General features: G+C 39.6%; 1 protein-coding gene across 1 annotated transcript; it reads right to left on the minus strand.

Moving 5' to 3' along the window:
• Nucleotides 1–21: 21 nt before the first annotated feature.
• On the minus strand, nt 22–22,434 carry CNOT7 (CCR4-NOT transcription complex subunit 7). Its single transcript, XM_068186820.1, has 7 exons — nt 22,295–22,434; nt 21,510–21,716; nt 21,067–21,260; nt 18,271–18,432; nt 12,509–12,653; nt 4,474–4,584; nt 22–1,728 (listed from the first exon to the last, which is right to left on the minus strand). Exons 2-7 carry the CDS (start codon nt 21,624–21,626, stop codon nt 1,600–1,602), a joined length of 858 nt encoding a protein of 285 aa, XP_068042921.1. The 5' UTR covers nt 21,627–21,716; nt 22,295–22,434; the 3' UTR covers nt 22–1,599.
• Between the last annotated feature and the right edge of the window lie 4 nt (nt 22,435–22,438).

Genomic DNA, 22,438 nt, shown 5'->3' on the forward strand with positions numbered 1-22,438 from the left:
TGCAACAAAACCACCAGTCTGTTGTTATGTAAGAAAACATTTCTTAGGCCTTTATTTACAAAAGCTTTAAAAACAAATACCCTCTGTTACGCAAATTACTTGTTTAAAAAGGACCGCCCAGTTACATCATCATAATTCAATGAGAGAAAGGTGTTTGATTTTTTGCTTTTAAGTACAAGATAAAACAGAGTAATTGGTGAAATTGGAGATTTTTCTGCCATTGATTTCTGTGTCAAACACACATACGCGCGCACACGCACAGACACACAATGCCACGCATTCCATCATTCCAGGCTAGTATTTAGCTATTCAATATCAAAAATCCTTCCTGCACAACTGCTCTGTATACATGCTATGCAGAGTTAAGAACATACCTTAGGGTCCTTGAAAACAATATATCTAAAATATATTGTAAGATATACTCAAAAATAAACTAGCATTACACGCCTCAGGTTAACTTTATTAGCTGGAAGTTATTTATATTTTGTTGTCTTACAACAAATATCTGTAACATCTGTCTTTGTAATAACTACAAAAAGGCATGATTTAATTGTCCTTCTAATTCAATAATTCAATTAAATAGTATTTTTCAGATCTTTGGGGTTCATCTTCAACTAAACTGACTTACAAAATTCATGAAATCAAGTACATAATAAATATGACTTCATAAAAAATATGTGAGGTGTACATTACTAGGATAAAAGCCACAAGGTTAATCAGGGGAAATGTGCCATTACAAGACTCCTACTTTTCCATTATCCTTCAACTCTCAGCTTAACGGCAAAAAGGCTAAAGTCATAGCTGTTCTTCTCCTGAAGGGTGTAAAGCTGTTTTTTCAAGCCTCTTTCCCCCATCACAGAGCAGTTTTAAAGCAGCAGGCCAACCAGTAGTTGACATGTGCAGGATGTGTTGGAAGATGACCAAACACTAGTAAAGTAAGAGCAATTACTATGATTTCAGTAGTTTGTTTTGCTTGAACAAATAGAGGTTATGCAGCAAATAAGTCCCATTGTGTGGGTTGGGATACCAAGAAAATACAGCTTGAAGCTGCTGAACTTGGCAGATGATTGTTTTCTAGCTGAGGGCAAAAGAAAAAACCAAAACAAACTTCAAAAAAAAACAGAGGATCTGAGTCAGAGTCGCTCTCTAAAGTGCAAATCTGATGGTCCACAATCTTGAATAGCTAAAAGGCCTGCATACTGGAAAGAATAGACATGAAGGGGGAAGTTAGTTTTAATCAGAGCCAATTAATTTAGAGAAGGGAGGGGAAAGACAAAAAACTGGAAGAACAATGTAGGCAAGTTTACCAGAATATTCATTATGATTCAATTTTCCCCTTCTCTCTGTCACACTGATTCTATACATGCTTCTTTACAAATGGGCTTGTTAAGAGGCCAAAATGTAACCCAGAAAATTTTACGTATCAATATTAAGATCAAAATCTGTGATAGGAACAGTCAAGTTTAGTACATAGAAAGGCAGAAAAGAAAGTGTGCTGAGAAAGGGGGGAAAAAAGCCTTAATTGTCCAAGGGGTTCAACCAGAGATAAAACCTATATACAAGCATGTGGAGGTCAAAAAGACGGCCTTTCATTTCATGTCATGACTGTTTGTTGGCTTCTTCTTCATAAGCATTTCCCGTGCCATTCTGTACATAAGATGACCCCGAACCAAGACCATATAAGTGGCCACAATATTTGGCATCGTCAATGTGATCTTCAAAGAACATCTAAAAAGTGGAGAGACATGAATTACTGCAAAAAAAAGGTTCAGTTTCAATAGAACTGTAAAAAAGCTTTAAAATTACTTTCTTTTTAAATAAGATATCAAATCTCAAGGTTCAAAAGATGATATAATTAGTAGAAGACACTTAATCTCAACACATTATCACAATGTGCTATATGACACAATTATTTAAATCTGTCAAAAAATACCATCAGTCTTCCTGTGCACCTCTCCCAATTAAATGGCCAAATGCAATGTGTTCACAATTTTGTATTGTTAGCCATCACTCACATAATCTGCAAGAGCAACAAAGAGATTTCTCCATCTGATTTCTGCGGTGCTTCCTACAACAGGCATATGCTTAGCATCCATCATCAGTGCTCGTTCCCTTACCTCTCCTCAGTGTGGAGTTTTCACCATACTCTATCTTGGAATAGAGATGTCCTGATTTATATTATATAGGTTTGGGTGTGGGGAGCATGAGCACAAAGCCAGAGTTTAGAGAAATGCAGGAAGATGCATTTTCAGCTCCTCACAGAGAGGGACTTCATTTAATGAGGAACAGCAAAATTTTGTACCAAGACTGAATTTACATATTACAAGTCTAAATTGCAAATGGAACCTTTCAGTGGACGACAAAATCAAGCCCGTGATATTCTGATACTCTGCCTTTAAGATGGGTTTTCAAGCAGAAAATCACAAATTATCTTGCAAAAATAAGAAGACACACATACATGAACATTTTTCACCCTAAAACCTTCACAGCAATCCTGGACACCCCAGTGGTTCACATTCTGAGTCATCATCAATATCAGATATCTAAAATAGGCAGAAATATGCAGGAACAGAATGGGATGCAATACACAATCTGAACATGGAGATCTGTATATACCACACACGTCAAGATTTTTCCCTTCAAGCTTTGCTTTTAGCAGCACAGTCAGGATGGAAAATTCTGTACTGCAGGAATCAGAGACTTTAATTAAAGGTTTTGCAGCCCCCAGCAGTTCTTAATGAAATAAAACAGGTAGGAAAAGCCCAAAATAACAACTCTGCTCTTGTAGTATCATTAAGTATTCCTGATGGAAAGAAAAGGATCAGTAACTTTTTTGGCCGACACTCCAATACCCAGCAAGCAAGTTGCATCTCCTTCACAGCTATTAATAACAAAATTCTGTGCCTCAAAAAGCACTATAAAGTGAAGTATTTTTACTCAGAAATACATTTTTAAACACAGAACTCTGCTGAAAAGCTTTAAAAATCTACATTAAATGTATTTCTCTCTGCTTGCTACTGTGTTCTTATTCAGAAATGCTGTATTTGCAAAGAGCATTTAAATACTGGGGAAAAAATTAATTATAAGTCCATGTCTGTTGCCTTAATTAAGCAAGTTTGTTGCACTAAAAACCTCTCAGATTTCTACTTCTGGTAAAAGCTTTTATTAAATAAAGTCAACCAGCCAGTTTGCCATCTAACACAAACTCATCTCAATAAAGAAACTATCATGGGTTTGGACCTTTACTCTAGAAAACTCACTTGAAAGGCTGTATCTTAAGCATGAATGTTATATGCTTCCCTTCGTTTGCTCTGGATCTTCAAATTCAAGAGTGGAAGGTTCACAATACCGGGCAGACAGCAGGTAACTGCACTGGCCTTGGATCATACCAGAAACAAAATCCTTTTTATTGCATCTCTAGCCCATGACCTGCTTGACAACTGCAACAGTTCCAGCAGAAGCACAACAGAGTGCTAGGATGAGCACACCAGCTTAAACCATCGCTCTTTCAGCTTCTGTGTCACTAGTATTTGTTACAATCTTGTGATCATTTTCTCCTTCATACAGAAGGCTAGATTCCAGAAGGTAGACTCCAGCATATAGTACTTAACATGATTAAATGATGAAGTTTGATATTGCCATCTGTTTTGACAGGGTAAATTACACTGAATTGCTGGAAGAATGCCATATTCTGATGCACTGGCATTTGTTCAGTGCAACGGCTTTCCAGAAGAGGCCTGTTCAACATTTGATTGTTCTGCTAATACAAAATATCCTAGTATTTTCCTGTTATATGCAGACAAGTAGCAAGGAAATGTGAAACCTGGAAGACCTGACTGTCCTTGCTGTAAACCTTGAATTAACTGACCTTCAGAACCTTAGTTAAACTGTGCTTTACTCAACAGCAAGGAAAAAGAAACGCATAGAAATTCTCCAAAGCAGCCTAGAAGGCATTATTTAATATACCTCTAGCCTGAAAGTTTAGCTGGAAGTGGTTCATCAACACTCCTTCCCCACCTCTCAGCCTGCCACAAGCAGCAGTACACACCAGCTGGATATAACACTGAGCAAAAGTTCTAAAAAAAAAATTTGACTTGAGTACAGTCACCCAGAAAGGAGTCTGGCTTCAGCAGTTCATAAATCACTGCAGCAGTCACCCCAAAAAAAAGCACCCTGCAACACAGGTGAGGAAAAAACACCCCAAAACAAAACTTCACAAAAAAATCCAGAAGTAGGCCTAGGCTGGAATCAGCAAGAAATATTCACTCACAGAAGTAAAGCAAGGAGTCAGTAAGGCTGGTTCACACTTACTTGGGGAAAAATATAGGTGGTCTCATTTTTGTCAAGAAAGGATTGACCCCTGAAACCCTTAAGAGACCTCCTTAAAATGGCACAGACTTATCAGAATCAGCAATTCCATGTGACAATCACAGCACATTACTATCACGGAAATAAAACAGAATGTCCACCTACTTCTCTCATTTTGAAAAAGGCCATTCCTGTGAGTAGAGAATCGGATCCTGCCTGATGCTGTGGTCCTATCCTTTCCAGCTCTAACTGCTCAGCCACTTCTTGTAACCCACCCTGAAAAACAAAACATTTTTGTTAAATGCTGAAAGGTTAAATTAGAACATGGAATGGGTATATTTGGGAAAATGTGTTACACAGGCCATACAACCTCAGGCATATTGTAGTATCTGCACAGTAGCTGAATCAGTCATTATGCTAGATAAATGCATACCAGGAGAATAAAACTTTCTGTATCAAACAGTATTAATATTCTCTGTCAGTACTGACTAAATAAAGTAGTATCTGCAAACAACAAGACTAGTACTCCCTATGTTCCAACTTCTCCAGTAACCAGATGTCATTACTTAACAATTCCTTCAAGATGACTTTTGATAAAATGCTTTAAAAGGACAGACTACAAGGCTGTAGAGAACACACCAAAGCTGCAAATCTATCTTCTCTAAAAGGTAAAACAACTCCAGTTTTGCATGAAATGTTCTTCTCAATAAGCTTATGTGAAAAATTATCCCCTTAACTGCAAAGTGACTAAATAAACATCATTTTAGTGTCTTCTCCAAAACAGTAATAGCTTCTACGTGTGAGAGCAAAGTTGTCAAAATTTGGTTTGGTTTTACACAGGTAACACTCATCAGCTGAAGGACAGACATGTACTACTGTAACTGCCATCTTTTAATGATGTGAGCACACGATTGTACAAAGACTTTTATTAATTCAGTAAGCTATAAAGCTCCTGGCAAGACTAAGGCACATGCACATTCTTAAAGATCTAGAAAGATTAAAAAAAAAAAAAAAAAAAAAAAAAAAGACAGAACCTTTAGTGCTGCAATAAGCATTGAAAGGCAAAAATGGTGCACAGAGGCAATGCTTCTAAATAAAGAATGCCTCGAGTTCATCTTCCTGTGCACTCTTAACCTCTTTCACATACAGGAAGTGAAGCAGTAAGAGGCAAAAGCATAAGTCAAAATTAAAACTCATGGAGCTACAAAGGAGTCCAAACTGAAAATCAGATCAAACATTATAAAATTCCTGTGAATCTTACGGCAACATGTCTGGGTCCTGGTTTTTGTTTAAAAAGATGACAGCTTCAATAACATTCCGCAATAACACCTACAAACTAACAAGAAGCCCTGTACAATAGTACTGCTATTGCTAGTTTCAGTCTGTCTTGAGCAGCAGAAAAACACCTAACAATACCTGATCACTGCCTCCACCACACTACCCTGACACAGAAGTGAGCCCTTCCCCCATGCCCAGAAAAGTGATGCGAGGTGTCACAGAATAACCTCCATGTTAATAACCTCCATAACTCATCCTGGCTACTGCAAAAATTCATCCTCTCCTGGCTGGAACCAGGACATTATCCATTTCTTATTCTACACTATGTCATGTCCAAATCTTGTCACATTCAACTATATACATATATTCACACACACAAGTACAGGTATAATTTCTACAGTCAATGGCTTTCCCTCTGAGATGTCTATTAATTTAATTACTGTGGGTTTTATTTATCCTAGACGTCTTCCAGGACAGGAGGGCTGGTGTGCTGTCATCTCGTTGCAAGCTGCATCAGGAGATCATGAGTGGTATACATGGACCACTCCATACTCGGCCACAGCAGTTATGGCATCCAGGGGCATTCAGCAACCAATATTATACAATTCAACATTACAAACTGTTCTTACCCAAACATCAAATCCCCTTGAAGTACACATCATCCTACTTCCCCATCCCTCTGTGGGGAATGTACCCTGGTACATTCCAGGCACCCAGGTCCTTGAGTAAAAACTATCTCAGATAGGTTTGCCTTTGCTTGAGGCAGGACTAATCCAAACTGTCTTCCCTAACACGTTGCTCATATGCACAATGGGGGTTTATCCCCTTCTATGGTACGTCGAGGTTTTGATTGGGCAAGGCCAGCTCAGTTGGTGGAACATCAGGTGATAACTAAGCAGATGGCTTCTGCTTAATGTAGAACCCACTGTTAGAAAGTTCCACCACCAATTCCTTTCCATATTTTTAACAGTCCATTGTACCGTCTAATTTTCCCAGAGGCTGGTGCATGATAAGGGAATATGACACACCCACTTCATACTGTGCTCTTTGAGCCGGGTGTCTGAGGCTATTTTTGAAATCAGCACAGTCCACTTACTCCACATGACATCACTGGCAGGATGTGTGGAAGGGACTTTCCCTTCAAACACCCAGACAAGCACTGGTAGTTGGGGTGCCAAAAGGAACTGTGCTTGGGTGCCAATCACTTCTGAGGCAGCTCAAACCCCTCCATAAATACCAGGATCTCTGTTTCAACGGGGGCATAGCAGGTCTCAGATCCTTTGTACCCTCAACTCCAGAACCCAGAGGTCAGCCTCAAGTCTCTCCAGGTACCCTCTGACAGAGGCTCTAGGAAGGCCATTCTGCCCAGCAGCCATGTAGAGCACATACTTCACACCTTGCCACCAGACTGGCCCCCAAGGGCTACTGGAGGAACCATCTCCCATTTGATTTGTTGAAAAGCTTGTTGTTGTTCAGGACCCCACTGTAAATCATTCTTCTCCTGGGTCACTTGATATTGACGACTTATAATTTGACTGTAATCTGAGATATACATCCTCCAAAACTCCACAGCACCTAGGAAAGCCTGTGTTCCTTTCTTGCTGGTTGGTGGGGATCTAGATGCTATGTTGTTGACCACATCAACTGGAATCTAACAACATCCATCTTGCCATTTTCCTCCTAACAGCTGAATATCCTGGGCAGATCCCTTGACCTGACTTTGCTTTATGGCAAAACCAGCCTTCAGGATGATCTGGATTATTTTCTCCCCTTTCTCAAAAACCTCCTCTGCCAGGTTCCCCCATACAACAATGACATCTATGTACTGCAAGTCTTCAGGAGCCTCGCCCTTTTCCACTGCAGTCTGGATCAGTCCATGGCAAATGATGGGGCTTTGTTTCCACTCCTGGGGCAGTCAGTCCCAGGTGTACTGGGGCGCTCCTCCAGGTGAAGGCAAACTGTGGCCTGCACTCTGCTGCCAGAGGAATGGGAAAAAAAATGCATAAGCAGTATTAGTGGCGGTACCACTTTGCTGCCTTTGGCTCCAGCTCATACTGAAGTTCTAGCATATCTGGCATAGTGACACAGTGGTGGTGTGACTTCATTCAGGCCATGAAAGTCCAGTCAGTAGGCCATATAGAATTATTAAAGGGTGAGCAGGCCTTGCTGACCACTCCCTCGCTCTCTAGTTCACAAATCATCTCATGGATGGAGGTCATGGAGTACCTGGTCAGTGCAGTTTTGTCGACAGTGCACGGCTGTGGTAGAGACTGGTACCTGTTGTTCTTTGACCCTTAGCAGTCCCAAAGCAGAAGGGTCCTCTGAAAAATGAGGCAAATTATTCAGCTGTTTAATTTCCTCTGTCTCCAGAGAGCAATCCCAAAGCCCAACAATGCCCTTTTGTGTCCTGTGGTAATCTATGTCAAGGATACACAGAGCCTGTGTATATCTCAATAGCAAAGACTCTGGTCCATACTGGTAGGGCATGGGACATCTCTCCAGTTTTCTTGAGTCTTTTGAATATTTCTGCAGTCTTGGACAGTCTTTCCACAGCCAAGGAGCAGGTTGGTAAGGAGGAAGAGAGATCTTCCTATTACTGGAGTCAGTCACATGAAGGATTGTTTTTCTCTCATTCTTTCATTGACATCAATGCCAAGGAGTTGGTTAATGACAATGGTGTGCTCCATACAAACTTCTGCCACATGGATTGTGTACAATGAACCTTTTCTGGATCCACAGGGGACTTCTTGTTATTTGAATCCTTACAGATCACCTCCAGCACAACTAATTGTCTCAGGCACTGGACATCTTTCTCTATGGCGTTTCATCTGCTTGGGCACACCACTAGATCATCCATGAGAGAATACCTTTCTCTCACACTTCACAGGAGTCACCTCCAGAGGCTGAGAGTTTCTGTCCTCTTCCCAAATCCCGACCAGGACAGGAATACCAGCTGCTTGGCTTCACTACCATCTAGTTTCATACTGTGGGCCATGATATTCCAGCATCAGAGCAGCCAGCTCATCAGGGGCTTTCATGACTGATGGCTGAAATCCTTCCACGTAGCTCACCCAGGGATAGGAATTGAGTGATTATCTCTGGTCCTGCCTCTTCCTCCTTTTGTGAGAGCTCTTACTTCCTCTTTATCCCTCACTATGCAAACTGATTTGGTCCTGGATTTCTTCTTCTGTGTAGGTGTGACTGTTATTGGCATGAGTTAGTCTTCCAGTTTGGCTGTAGTTTGAGCGGTCACAACACCTGTTGATCTGCTTTCTTCCTCTTCCCCTAAGGGTTCTGTCTAGCACTGGACTGTGTCCAGTAAAGGGTAGCCAGTGCCCAGCACACTTCAGTAAGTTGACTCTTTATGGAGTTGCCACAGCATTCTTCTTGAAAATATTCTGTCACTTCATCAAGGTCCTGCAGTGATACTATCAAAACACTGGAGGAGAGAATTTTCCCAAAAAATGGCCCATTTTACCCCACATTCCATGCTACTCATGACTATCCTCCCTCAGACAGATCTCTGATTAACCTTCCTAGAAATCTCTGTCCTGATTCTAGACACAGTGTTGACTCTACTGACTCAAAACATGGTGTAGACCACACTGAGACAAAGCTGACATAGGAGCAAGAACACGTTTTCCTTAACATCAAAAGGAAATTAAAAATTCTCAAAAGCTATTCTAACAGGCCTGAAGGAGAAAAAGGTAGTGAAAAGCTATCCTCCCCTGTACTCCCCACAGGCTAGGTATGATTAGCAATGGACTCCCAGAGGTAGCACCCGAGGCAAGGGTAAGAGAGTAGCACTGAATACACCAAATATCCCCAATGATCTTCATTGCCCTTGATGTTATCATGTCATAAACATGACTCTGGTTCATACAATCAACACACATCAACAAAGCAATCCTAATCTGAAAAAAAGCACCCTCATGGGCACATAGTATATTTATAGAAACATATACAGGCTTAGGTACCACACTCACACAAATAGACCAAGTAACATTGTGACCACTGGCTCTGAATCTAATAGGACAAATGCTTAGATGAAATTTCTTTCCAATCGACTCTGATCAGATCTCAATTGTTCGTGCCCCACACTGGGTGCCAAGTAAGGCTGTCATGGTTTAGGAATATATTCTCCAAGCTAGTGTTTCCACTAAAACCACTCCAAACTACACTCACTCACTCACTCACCCCTCTCCCTGCCCTCCCCTACGGCAGACTGGAGAGGAGAACTGGAGACACAAAAAGTGAAGATCACAGGTTGAGGTATGAGCCATTTACTGGAAAACAGCAGTGAGATAAGAAATCAAATGGAAATAGCAACAATACTAATGATAGAGTATGCAAGAGAAACATTATTGCTCACCAACAGAAACAACTGATTGCTCCCTCCACCACACTACCCTGACCTGGAAGCAAGCCCTTCCCCCATGCCCAGAAAATGATGTGAGGTATCACAGAATAACCTCCATGTCCTAGCCATGCCCCATCCTGGTGGCAAAAATTCACCCCGTCCTGGATGGAACCAGAACAGAAAGTTATTAGACTAATGAGATTCTATTTCAGGTAAAAATTTTGCAGTCCAGATAGGTATGCTTCACTCTTGGAGAAGGACAAATTCTTCCCAAATTTTCAGTATATCAACCTTCCAAGAAAAAGGCCACAGAATAATTTACATAACCACATCACCACAGTCAACAGCAAATCTACTTCAAACTCTCATTTCACAACACAGCTTATTGTTCTGTAAAAAACCCTGAGTTAAAAGCAAGTTTCCAACAAGGTCTACCAATCTAAATTACTTAGGATTGCCACTACTATCAAAAGGTTTGTAATTATCTACATAAAAAGCCTTTTAGACTGTAAGCAAGAGTTTAACCTATAATACATTAATATCTCAAGTCAACTCTCAATCTGCATGCCAGTATAGTCATAATAACAGACTGTAAATTCACAGAGTACTCAATTCCACAAAAAAAGCATCAATCAGATTTCCAGTTCTGAAGCTTATTTCTCCTTCCAATGCCAAGAATCTTTTTTGAGTGTGTGGGGGCAGAGAGTGGGGGACCTACAGCAGATCAGTGACTATCATACAAAAAAATAACTTGGACAAGTCAATAAAAGACAACTGCACAGCTGTTCAATTCACTGCAATTTAATGAAGATCAAAGGTGACACACATTAGGAGATGGCACATGCATTTTTAGAGTTACAGCACTAAATATTTAGTAATTTGTTTCAGGTAGCTTCTTTCAGGACAGTTCAAGTCCACTATAATTTTACCACTGGTAAATTTGGAGGGGTAAGATAGTCCATTTCCCTTCCCCTGCTGTCACTATCAGTCTGCAGATTAGGTGAGTGGATCAAAACTTACTGCAGGAAAGCTGACCTACATATTCAGTTCTGAAAAAAAAAAAAAAAATCACCCTTGTTCTTATGGTTTGCCAAAATAAGACCTGTGAAAGTTTTTCTTGTCTTCCAAAAAAAAATCTTAGTGTCTCTAAACAATGCAGGTTACACATAACTATGCCTTAATTATGCCAGAAACTACAATACCCGCTTTCCCAAGCCCACTGGGAATGTCACCTCTGAATGGTGACAAGGAACATCAATTTGTCACCTTTTCTACGTCACTAAATTTGGAATATACATTCTGTTCTTGCAAAGTGTGTCACCAGATATGCACCAGATGCTCTAATTTGCTTCACTGGGAGTGCAAAAGTGAGGACTTTTTAGGGTGCGTTCCCCTCACCTCTAATTTAAGACTCTTGAAATTTAGGAGCATTTAAATTTTTACTCCTGGCCTCTTTGGAGAAGAGGTTTTTCTAAGATGCTCCCTAATACACAGCCATTTGCCCAGATGATTATACCAGTAACAATTGTATATGAACACAGATAAGTATACTTTTCTTACTAACTGGAAGGGTGATCTAAATTTTCAACATTAATTTGATTAACAAAGGATTCACACAATTTACTTTCCACAAAACTAGTGTGTCACTCAAAGTGACACACTCTGCTAGTTCATCTCAGAAGACTATAAACAGCACACAGATCAGTAGTTCAGTACAATCAACTGGCAAGCCATTCCTTAGTTAGGATTTGACGTGTTCTCTTCTTCCTGCAGGCTTTCATTAAGAAATCCTAGAGAATTAAATTACTTTCCATAAAAGCAACAAATCATCAATTGCCTCAGATGAGTGATGCAGCTCACTCCAGCAGCAGTCCAGACTCTTAACAGCTCTTTGGCAAGTAAAGCTGTTAACAGTGCCTTTAGTATCTTTCTTTCACTTGCTGTCTTCCCCTTACACACTTAGCTCTAGTTCCCACTCATTCTCCAGTCCAATAGGTATCCAAATTTTATGCCTGATAGAATAAGCCAATTAGCCCCACTGGCCTGACATGAGAGATTAGTTCCTAGTTCATTTGTTTCCCTAGAAGTCATGCTGTCCCTGAACATTTGTTGTTTATCTTTGCTTATGGGGCCATCTGAAATATTCTTCACTTCATTTCTCTTCCCAAGACACTCCCGCATCATCTTCTTGAAATTACCTCTGCCTAGATGACTGCAGTTCTTTAGTGGACTGCACAATGAGGAAATAAGAGTATACGAGACCCATCAATTCTTATCCCTAAGGAAATGAAGTATTAATTCCAAACACGGGTTTATCGTCCATCAACAAAGTACTGTAAATACAGTTTCAACATGATATTTTTAACTGGTAAGCAGTTATAAAAATTGATTTGTGCTCCTGCTGGCTTCTAAAAATGCCTTTAATATTAAATATGTAAAGCTTGAGACAACAATGCTTAATATGTACCATAAAAGCAAAAGTAGACAATAAAGTATTTTTAAGCATGATGTACTCTGTCTCCAAATGCAAAATTTGTTCCAAACCATGAACAGATTACTTACCTTCAGATTTTTGCAACTCTTCATGAGATATTTTACATCATAGATGACAGGGAAAAACAATCGCAGTATCTCAAAGAAGTCCAGCTCTTCCTCAGGTAAATTGGAGTTTGTCAGGATCTTGATTAGATAGCCAAAGTCATATCCACTGCAAATTAATAAAAAAACTATATAAGTAAGTGACTTAGAAGAATCCTTCTCACTTCAAGATTTCACTGCACGTTGACAGGAAAACAATAATCTTCAAGACTTCACTGCACATTGACAGGATATTCTGCTTAAATTCAATGCAATTAAGACCAACTTCTATGAAAAAAACCCGAACTTCAATATAAATGGCCCCATTGCAGATTCCAGAGAAAACATTTTAATTTAGTCTGAATGAGGCCAAGTGAAGATGCAAAAAGATCTGCCTACAGGAGTTTGTCTAAATCCCAAAATAAGGTAGGGCTGCTGGGTCTTCATCTGATAACAAGAATTTCCACCAGAAAGACTCCTAAGCTGGTTTCTTTCACACAGACTGTAGTTTCTCACTACAAATTGAAACAGACAGAGACTTCCACTGTTCTTGAAATTCAAAAGATTAATGAGTTTCCAGAGCAAATGCATGTTTATGCCTGGAGGCAAGTCTAACCCTCAGCAACAAAGAAGAGGAATTGTCTTTCAACTTTTCCAATTAAATCAGCACACAGACAACTACAAAGTTTAATAGCTTGTAGACTATTACCCTTTCTGGAGGCAATGACAGAGTAAGCTGGAAACATTTTTGTGTGTACATGCAAGTCTGCAGGAGGCAGCAAGGTAACTGAGCAGTGCTTATTTGTTAGAAGAACCGGTGGTATTATTGTGTGCACATGGTAGAGAGAAGAGTTTGGGAAGGCTTCCTCCTCCATAGCACAATTGATTAAAGAGGACATAGGAATGAGGCGTGGCACTAACGGGGAAACCACGCACTTTTACAAATAGTTATGAAAGGAAACAAGAGGGTTAAGTACAGGAAAGACAGATAACAGGTATTAAAGCAGGACTTAACACCACAACAAAAAGCAGGGATGACAAGTTATGCTTTTTCCTAGGAGGGCAGCGATTACAAACCAGATTATTCATGATCCGACCATGAAACTCATCTGTTCTGAGCCCTTGTACTTGCAGAACTGCTGATGCACAAAACTAAATGGAGGAGTGATATTTTCTCTTCCGTGTTGTAAAGTTTGCATTGAACCAGATCAGTTCCTAGATTTTACTGACATACAATTTAAAATATGCCTGTACTAACAAAGAAGATGAAAACACACAACAGGGCTGCCTCTACGGAAGGCTTTTTCAGTTTTACTATTTAAGGAACCTTAGCATAGAGCTGAGGGATGATTCAAGTGAGCAGGTGGCCACCACAGACTCCAAATTTCCAAGACTTCATTTTTGATTGCACAAGGATCCCACTCAAAAACAAGAATTTTTCAATTTGGTAAATACTGGCCAGGATCTTTAACTTTGAGATAAGCAATAGAAAAGACAAATGAGTTATGAGCACTATACCACTGATCCTGCAGATATTTAGGATCCACAAAAAGCAGTGACTTCTGACGTAGGCTCAAAGCTTCAGCTTGCACACTCAATGTAAGTAAGTTTACTTTTTGAACCTCTTGTATACAGTAAGATTATCTCTGTCATTTTTATACTATGAGTTTCCAGACAGAGGGTAGAAAACCTTTAACACACTGGGGGTAAATGGATTGTTTGCTACAAGTCCATTATTACAAGATATACAATACCTATAGACTATTGCAGCTCTCCCATGGGAGTTTTCAGTGCTCTAAGCATTAATTTTATGTTGAACAAATCCTGCACTGCATCTGGTACTTTGAAGCTGTGCTGGCCACCCTCCAGTCTCCACAGCAACAGCCACTGGCCAGGGAGCAAAGGAGCCAAAGATAGAGAAGGATTTCAGTTGACTCTTACAAAGTAAAAACTGTAGTAAACTTGGCAAAACAGTAGCTTCGAGTCTATTTTTATTAGATCATTTGAAGGGGGAGGGAAGTGGTGGGAAAGCCCATTATCAGCATAAAGCCCTCTTTAGAAGAAAAGAAAAAGCCACATTAATAAAAAAGGCTGTTCAAAAATATACAAAAAAGACTGTTCAGGATTATGGATACTTACTCCTTCAGAGTCTACAGTTCATTAACTCAATGAATTCCTGACATTGATCATCCTCAAGGCTCAAATGTAACAGTCATATTAAAGTGAAAAAAAACATATTTGTGCTACTCCTCTTCAAAAAAAAAACATATTTTACTTGTCTTCAAAAAAGTGTATTAATAAAAATAATAGAAAACATATGCCCTCAAACACTTCTAATTTCTTTAAAGAAGGAAGTACTTAAAGAAAAGTCAACATTCCTTTACTATTCATATTGAGAGGGAGCAGGCTATTAAAAATAGCAATTTTAATTGAGAATTACACATTTTTTCACTTGGAGATTGTAGCAGATCCAAGCTTACAGATATAAAAACTGTCACTCCAATTCAAGACTAAGACAGATCCACTAAAACAAATTTTGAGTGGCCACTGCTGAATGCTAAGAGAAGGCTAAGAAACTCCACGGTGAGCAATTATGTAATTACCTGCTCGTTACAGAAGTTTTTTTCTAGTTCTCTAACAGTGATTAGTGGTTGGTTTATACCTTGAAGCACACAGACTCCCTTGCCTTAAAAACCTTGCACCATTTCTAATACAATCAACCTGAAATTGCTTAGCAAAGCAAGCCACAATCTGTGGAGCTATACAACACAAGCACTCACCGACATTTGTTTTGTTTTTTCACTGAACATGGACAGCTCTAGCCAAAAAGACAAGAGTAGAGATCAAACATGCCTCTATTTCTCTCTCTTACTATCAAGACAGAATTCAGATAGCAAATCAACAAAGAATTCTACTCAAGCACCAAGCCTCTGAAATAAAACATGCAAGACCTGAGAAAGCTTTAGTTCATTTTATAACCCTAACAGAAATGAGCCAACAGATTAAATTTTACTAAAATGAGTTAGACATGATTATTGAAACACATTAGCTTGGAACTCTGCAGTATCCCAAGAATATCTGGTTTTTGTTTTCCAAAAAGCATGTTTTCACAGACCCTCCAAAGGCAGACAAAGGAGGTTGCACACAAGTGGACACTCAAAGCTCCAGCAGAGCAGAGAGTTGAACATCCACAAAATCAGCATTTGAGCTGTTCCTTCCTAACTGGCTAGACTGTCAAGCACTCACAGCTCTTTTGACTGTGATGAAAAAAAAATCACAAATTCAGGGCTTCCCCCTTCTCTCTCATTAACTCAAATACATTTTAACATGCACACAACACAAGATTTGAAGGAAGCCGTCTATGAAGCTGCAATACACAAGAATTGGTGACAGTGCAAATATTTCTTCACTCATATCTGACAGAACTGCATATCCAGAGATTTGCCAACATGTCAGGATGCCAAGGCAGCTATATCAAATGCGGAGATAAAAAGCACACAAAGAGAACTATTTGAGAAGCAAAATGAACTGGATAAAAGTTAAAGGAAATCAAAGACTAGAAAATTTAAATCAAAACATATCTTCATACTCTGAGAAAGGAGTAATTCCCTTCTCCCAGCTACTATGGGACTCAAATTTTAAGAGTTAGTAGTACTACAAGCATTTTAAGAAAACAGAAGCAATAGCAGAGTCAGCAACTACCAAGCACAGCTTTATCAGCTGTCAAAGAACTACTGCATGGAGAGTCTAAATGGAACAAATTTTCAACTGAGCATCCTGCTGCGCAAGTTTCCACTGATAGAACATAATTACAATCAAAGACATATTTAGAAACAGCTGTTCACTATTCTTTGTGGCACATTTTATATGACCCATGCTCGTTTATAGCTTTGCATAATTTTGGTTTCCTCAGAGCTTAATTCACTTACTCCAAGGTTTTGTGCTCAAGATAATAAAAACAAGGTCTGAAAAAGCACAAAAGCTTTAAACACTAATAATCAGTGTCTGACAAACATTTGCTGAACAACTGTCTTAAGAGGATTTCTAAAGACACTTTCAGTGAAATCCACAACAGACACTCATTTCAGCATAGACACAACTGGACTTCTATTAATAAAGCAATTCCAAAAACCCTTCATAAGCTGCACCAATAAAAAATGGCATTATTGTACCTGGCTTGCACTACACTTTGACCAGCCCATTAGTCAGGAATTACACACACTGAATGTCATTATGCTCCAGAAAGAATCCCTAGAGTAGAAATTGCTCAGGTATAGCTTATACTGGGCCCTTAGTCACCAGGCAACATTGGAAAAACACCAGTTTGAGGCTGAAGCTGCTTCTACATGGCATCCTCTGCTGAGGCACCAGTTACATGCATAACCTGCCTCCCCATCTCCTGGACCATCCAAGTCCTATTACTGTAGTCAAGTGTAAATCACAGACATACACATAAGAGCCCATAACAGTGTGCTTAGGAAGCTGAAAAGTGCATAACTCTAACTTGGCTTTTGTAGTTATTTTGACACAATTTCAGGCATTCTTGTTACAGTATTCTTCCTCAAGATGCTACTCTAGAAGCAAGATAGCAAGAGTAAGTTTATTTTAGAGTCTTATTGTTAGTTGAAACAGCTGTTAAGTGGAAGATGGAAGTGACAACTATGCTCAGAGGATCCTTCTTTATTTAACTGTCTTTTCTTTTAATCCTTTCTGCTTTGGAAACTCAGCCTAGCACTTCTTTGTACAAAACAGATCAAAACCACAACTTCTGCAAAAATGTTATATGCACCCTTCTACTACTGCTACACATTCCTTGCCAAAACAATTCTTATTTTTGAGTTTGTTTATTGCATAAATACTTCTCTAATTCTATGTGACTTTGTCTTTTCCACGTATTAATACTTATGGACAAATAATTTTTTATTCTAATTTCATCATTTACATACCACTCACCAATACATGAGAGATACAGATGTTTTAGCTGAGACTAGTTTGCTTACAGTTTTGTTCATTCGCTTTACCTTGCTGACTTCCTTAGAAGCCAGCATTTAAGACACCAACTCAAGGGCACTACATAGCATAAGCCTTTAAAGACACTGTCGCTTCCAAAAATTCTGTACTTAGCTAAACAACTCCTGTGTATGTTTTTAAAGTGTTAAGTTTCTTAACACACAAAAATCTTTTGTATCGTGACAGACTCATAGAGATTTAGCACTCACATTTCTATTTCTACCTGAGAGATTGACTCCTTTGATGGAATAAGGAGTAAAATATATGCACAAGGCTTATAAAGGCTCTCCTTCCAAGCTGAGTAATTTCATGTGCGCAGATTAGCAGGAGATTTACAACAAATTTAAGAGTGCTTCATAGACCTCTTCACTGATAATTCTCTCCTATGAAACAGACAATATTTCCTCAAGAAGTAGCTTGCTTTCCGTGATGTTTCTGTTATTACTTGCACGTGTACAGCGCCACCTGCTGATTTAGCAGTTTTGTGGTTTTCAGCTTCACACTTTTCTGGTTACTGCACAAACACCGAAGCTAAGAACACCAGTAAAACCCCTGTGCCCTCTATTCTTCCAGTACAAAATGGTGCTAGAGGTATTACAGCAGAAATATTTCCTCACTCTTACCAAGATATGGGCTACATACACAGCATTTAAACTCAGCAGATGTACAATCTAAGTTCTAGAATTCAAACGCCCATCAGATGTTGAAATGTCAAATACTTCAGATGCAAAATTTACCTATGAAAGGAAAGCCACTTGACTCCTTCACACAATACAACTCCTGATGTCATGAGCAGTTCTGCAAAGTACTGTGTCTCAATTCCTTCTTCTTCGTGCTTTTTAAACTGGATACCGGATGTCGTCAACAGTTCAATAGAGTCCTGAGCATACATATCTTCTCTAAAAATAGAGAGGAAAAGTAAATTTCCAAAATCTACAAGCTTCAATGAGGTAACATTTCTTTGTTGCTATTCATTCCACAGACTTAGCACATAGCAGGAATAATCTGACTTTGTTCCAGGTAAACTACAAAATCAAGCATTTTTCAAAGTTTTTTTTTTTTAACCTTCATTATCATTTCACCACTCCCAGCACCTCCATTCTTACCATCTTCATAAAAATATTAGTTCCTGCTCCTCTTCCAGTTATCTATAACCACCCTTTCGCAAGCCTATAGATGAAAGTGCATCTATAGAACTTATTTCATAAAATATCTGTATAAATCACTTGAATTGTGACAAATTAAATGTAACAGTTGAAGCACTAACACATTATATTGCAGAAATATGAGAAATACAATCCAGATCCCAGTACTTAATTAGTTCTGTAGATCGTATTTCTCAGAAGTTTTTTGTGATTTAAGCTTATGTAAATGTTTAGACATGTGTTCATAAAAACTTTTTTTTTTTCAGTAGGATTGGAATTTGAGTACTTACTCATCTAGCCAAACCTTAGAATTCAGGTATCCTAACTTTTTCTTTCTAAACAATCTTCTTAAACTTTAAACTTTTAGGAAATGAAATTCATTTTACTGTCCACTCCACAACATACTACTCCACAAAGTCTCTTCAGTGTACAGTTTTAAATTTTAATAAAAAACAATCAAAACAAAAGAAAACCTAGACAAGACAACCAATCTATCAAACTTAACTATTAGATTCAGTCATAGACCTGTATTCCTTACTCCTAATAGCAAGTAATCATTCTTTAGAATATAGACATACATCCTCAAGATGTGTTACATCTTTTTTCCTCACTCCCACAAAGCTGCTCGTTAGTTCCCCGGCTTTGAGGCAACAGCTTCTCAACACCTGTCTATCTCCATAGCACATTAAAGAACCCATCCAAAACAAACACACCATTTAACAAAAAGGGGGTTTCATTCTAGGTGCTGTTCTGTACTCATCAGGTGCATAGTATGATTAGAGAAATATTTATGCTCTTTAAAAGCACACTAAAACAAGACCTGGCTGGAACCACACACACAAAAAATTACCTTCTAGGAATAACAAACAGCTGTTTTGCTTTAGGAGGAGAACACTTGGCACAGTGCCACTTCCCAAAAGGAGGTTTAGAAACAGACAAAAATAAGTAAGTTGTCCATCCACGTAAAAAAAATTCTCATGCAGTACTTACCGAGTTTATATTTTTCTATAACCCCCACCATCAACTAGTAACAAGGTAATTTGGTGATTACCTGTACCTTGCCTTACTAAGCCGTCTTATCTCTGCAGCATCTGGCACAAATAGATGGAAAGCTACTTTTGGTTCCAGTTGCTTGATACTAAGTAGACTTTTGAAGCTCAGAAAATAAATTAAGCATAGCACAGGCCCTTCTTCACAGATCACAGTTTGGGAGTTATTAATTTCTATTTCTTCCACAATTAGTAGGATTAGTATATTCTTCTATTTAAGAAAATAGGTAACTTTCATCCAGCATTCATATGGCCAGGTAAGTTCAGAGATACCACACATTAAATCTGCGATTACTTTTCCTTCAGGAGACAATTCACACAAGACTAAATAGAGCATGTCATTGCTCAGATCAAACTGATATGTGACAATCTACACTACTGCTTGTTTAAAAGAGCACAGAGATCAAGAGAGGCAGCAGCAGTTTTCCTCTTAAGAACCCAAACTACTTCAAAAACAAGTCTTTTCATCTGCAGAAAATATATAGGTCTGTTCTCTAAACCTCCTTTGTAGGCTATGAACTTAACTCATGTATATAAAGTTGTCCAGTTCTCAACTTGTAACACAACTGCCAAAAACCCCAAGGCTTAAATGTGTGAGAAGTGTTTGTACTGGTATTCAATTCAGTAGATGATCAACGTATGAAAATCTATCAGACCAATTATGTTTACACCAGAAATAAAGAAATCATGATACTAGTAACTTGGCTGACCACCAGCTAAAGATATAATTGGAGCACCGGCTAAGCTTTTGATCCCCCTGAAAAAGTGAGGGTTATGCTTAAAAAGTTTTATCACTGATAAAAATCACATTTTGAAATAAAGTCCATGGTACTATCCCAATACAGTAAAAGTCAGCTTGCTTTTTAACCAAGACTTCAGACAAAATAATTCAGAATAATGATAACATTTGACATACTTTTTTAGTCACTTCAGTAACTTTACTTTTTTTTCCCTTCAAGTGTTGGTATTTTCCATTTAAAGTATGTAAAGAAACAATATGTGATTTCTATAACAACCAGTAAGAGTTAAACTAAATTAAGGCAGAAGCACTCTAAAATGCTAAACATGAAAACACAGAGCTAACTCTTGCACTAAGTATAAAATGCCTTCCATAATTTTTTTTTTTAACTGCTTAGCATTTTGGACCAAATTATCAACAGTAAGACAGACTGCACAGAAACGAGGGAAGACAGCATGTTTGGCTGACAGGTTTTCCTTACATGAGTATTTAGGTTATTCCAGTATTACAATCAGACAGATAACCAAGTTGCTACAGTACTTATACATTTTCAGGAAGTCAGAAACATAACGTTTAGCAGCACAGGAGCTGAATACTTACGTTAAGTTAAATTTAAAATTAAATTGCCAAGTTGAAGTTCCTGGAGGGTATTCTCCTTGCTCATTCATAAACGTCAGTCCTAGTTGAATTATTTTTAGCAAGTCGACATTGCAGCGTAAGAGCTGGTACTGATAGTCTGCATTGCTTCTGAATTCTCCAATAGGCCTTGCAACTACACCTGGAAATTCTGTGTCCTGCAAGAGCAGAATTGAAACTTGAACACACGACAACCATATGGATTTAACCATATCGTGGCTGAAGAAAACAAAAGATTAGGATTAGATAAAAGATTAAGATTCGATAAAAGATGTTCATACAGCATTAATTAAACATTAAGACTTCCTTATGGTTTCAATTTCAAAGGATGAGCAAAGTTTTCTGACCTCAGCTGAAGTCATGATTTTCGCAGTAACTTGCTAGACAGATATCAAGCACCCACTTACCATAGCTACATAGTTATACTTCCGTATAACTTGACGAATTTTCTTCATCTCTTCATCCAAGTTACAAGCCCAAACTTCACAGATTCTTTGGCTATGATCTACAGTAGCTGCTGGCATAGTGGGGGGCTTTAGAGACCGTACATCAAAAGTTACACTTGACTGAGGATTGGTTTCATAAAGAGGACTTCAACTGTTTATTTTTTTAGCCTAAGAAAGAAAGAAAGCAAAGCATGAAAGCGTAAGTTTTTACTCTTAGTTTATCTGAAAAATAAATTAAAAAAAAAAAAAAAAAGGATACAGCCACGCTGTATCCTTGTAGATTTCACAAAAGCAGGACAACATCGCCACCAAACCCACAAGAATTTCGGCCATGCGAGCTCAGATTACCACCAGAAACGAAACCCCGACAGTTTAGTCGCGACTGTTTCCTGCACAGGGGCGGCAAGGCGCACGGGTGACACAGGTACCGGAGACACCCGGGCCCCCGGGCGCTCCGGCCCCGCGGCTCGGAAGGGCGCGTTCCCGCGGACCCCTGGGCCGCGAGCAGCGGGGCGCGGAGCGGCAACAGCCCCGCCGAACCCGGGGATACCGCGGGCCGCCTCCCGAGGCGGGAGCGGCTCCTCCAGCTCCCAAGGGCCGCGCTACGCCGGCCAGCTTAGCCACACGGCCGGCCGGCTCCCCGCGCGCGTGAAAGGCCCCGGGAGCGCCGGGAGGAGCTGCGGAGCCCGGGGGCCCCGCGGGGCTCCGCTCCCCCGCCCGGTGCCCGCGGCGCCGGCCCCGCTCACCCCTGGCGCTCCGGCCGGGCCGCGGCGGCTCTGGGAGGCCCCGCGCGGCCCCCGCGAGCCGCACGAAGCGCTGCTGCCCCCGGCGCCGCCGCCGCGCGCACAAAGCCATTGCGTCATCGCCGCGCGCCGCGGCCTTTCCCCCCC

The sequence above is a fragment of the Anomalospiza imberbis genome, chromosome 4, assembly GCF_031753505.1.
Source record: "Anomalospiza imberbis isolate Cuckoo-Finch-1a 21T00152 chromosome 4, ASM3175350v1, whole genome shotgun sequence".
Taxonomy (NCBI): Eukaryota; Metazoa; Chordata; class Aves; order Passeriformes; family Viduidae; genus Anomalospiza; species Anomalospiza imberbis.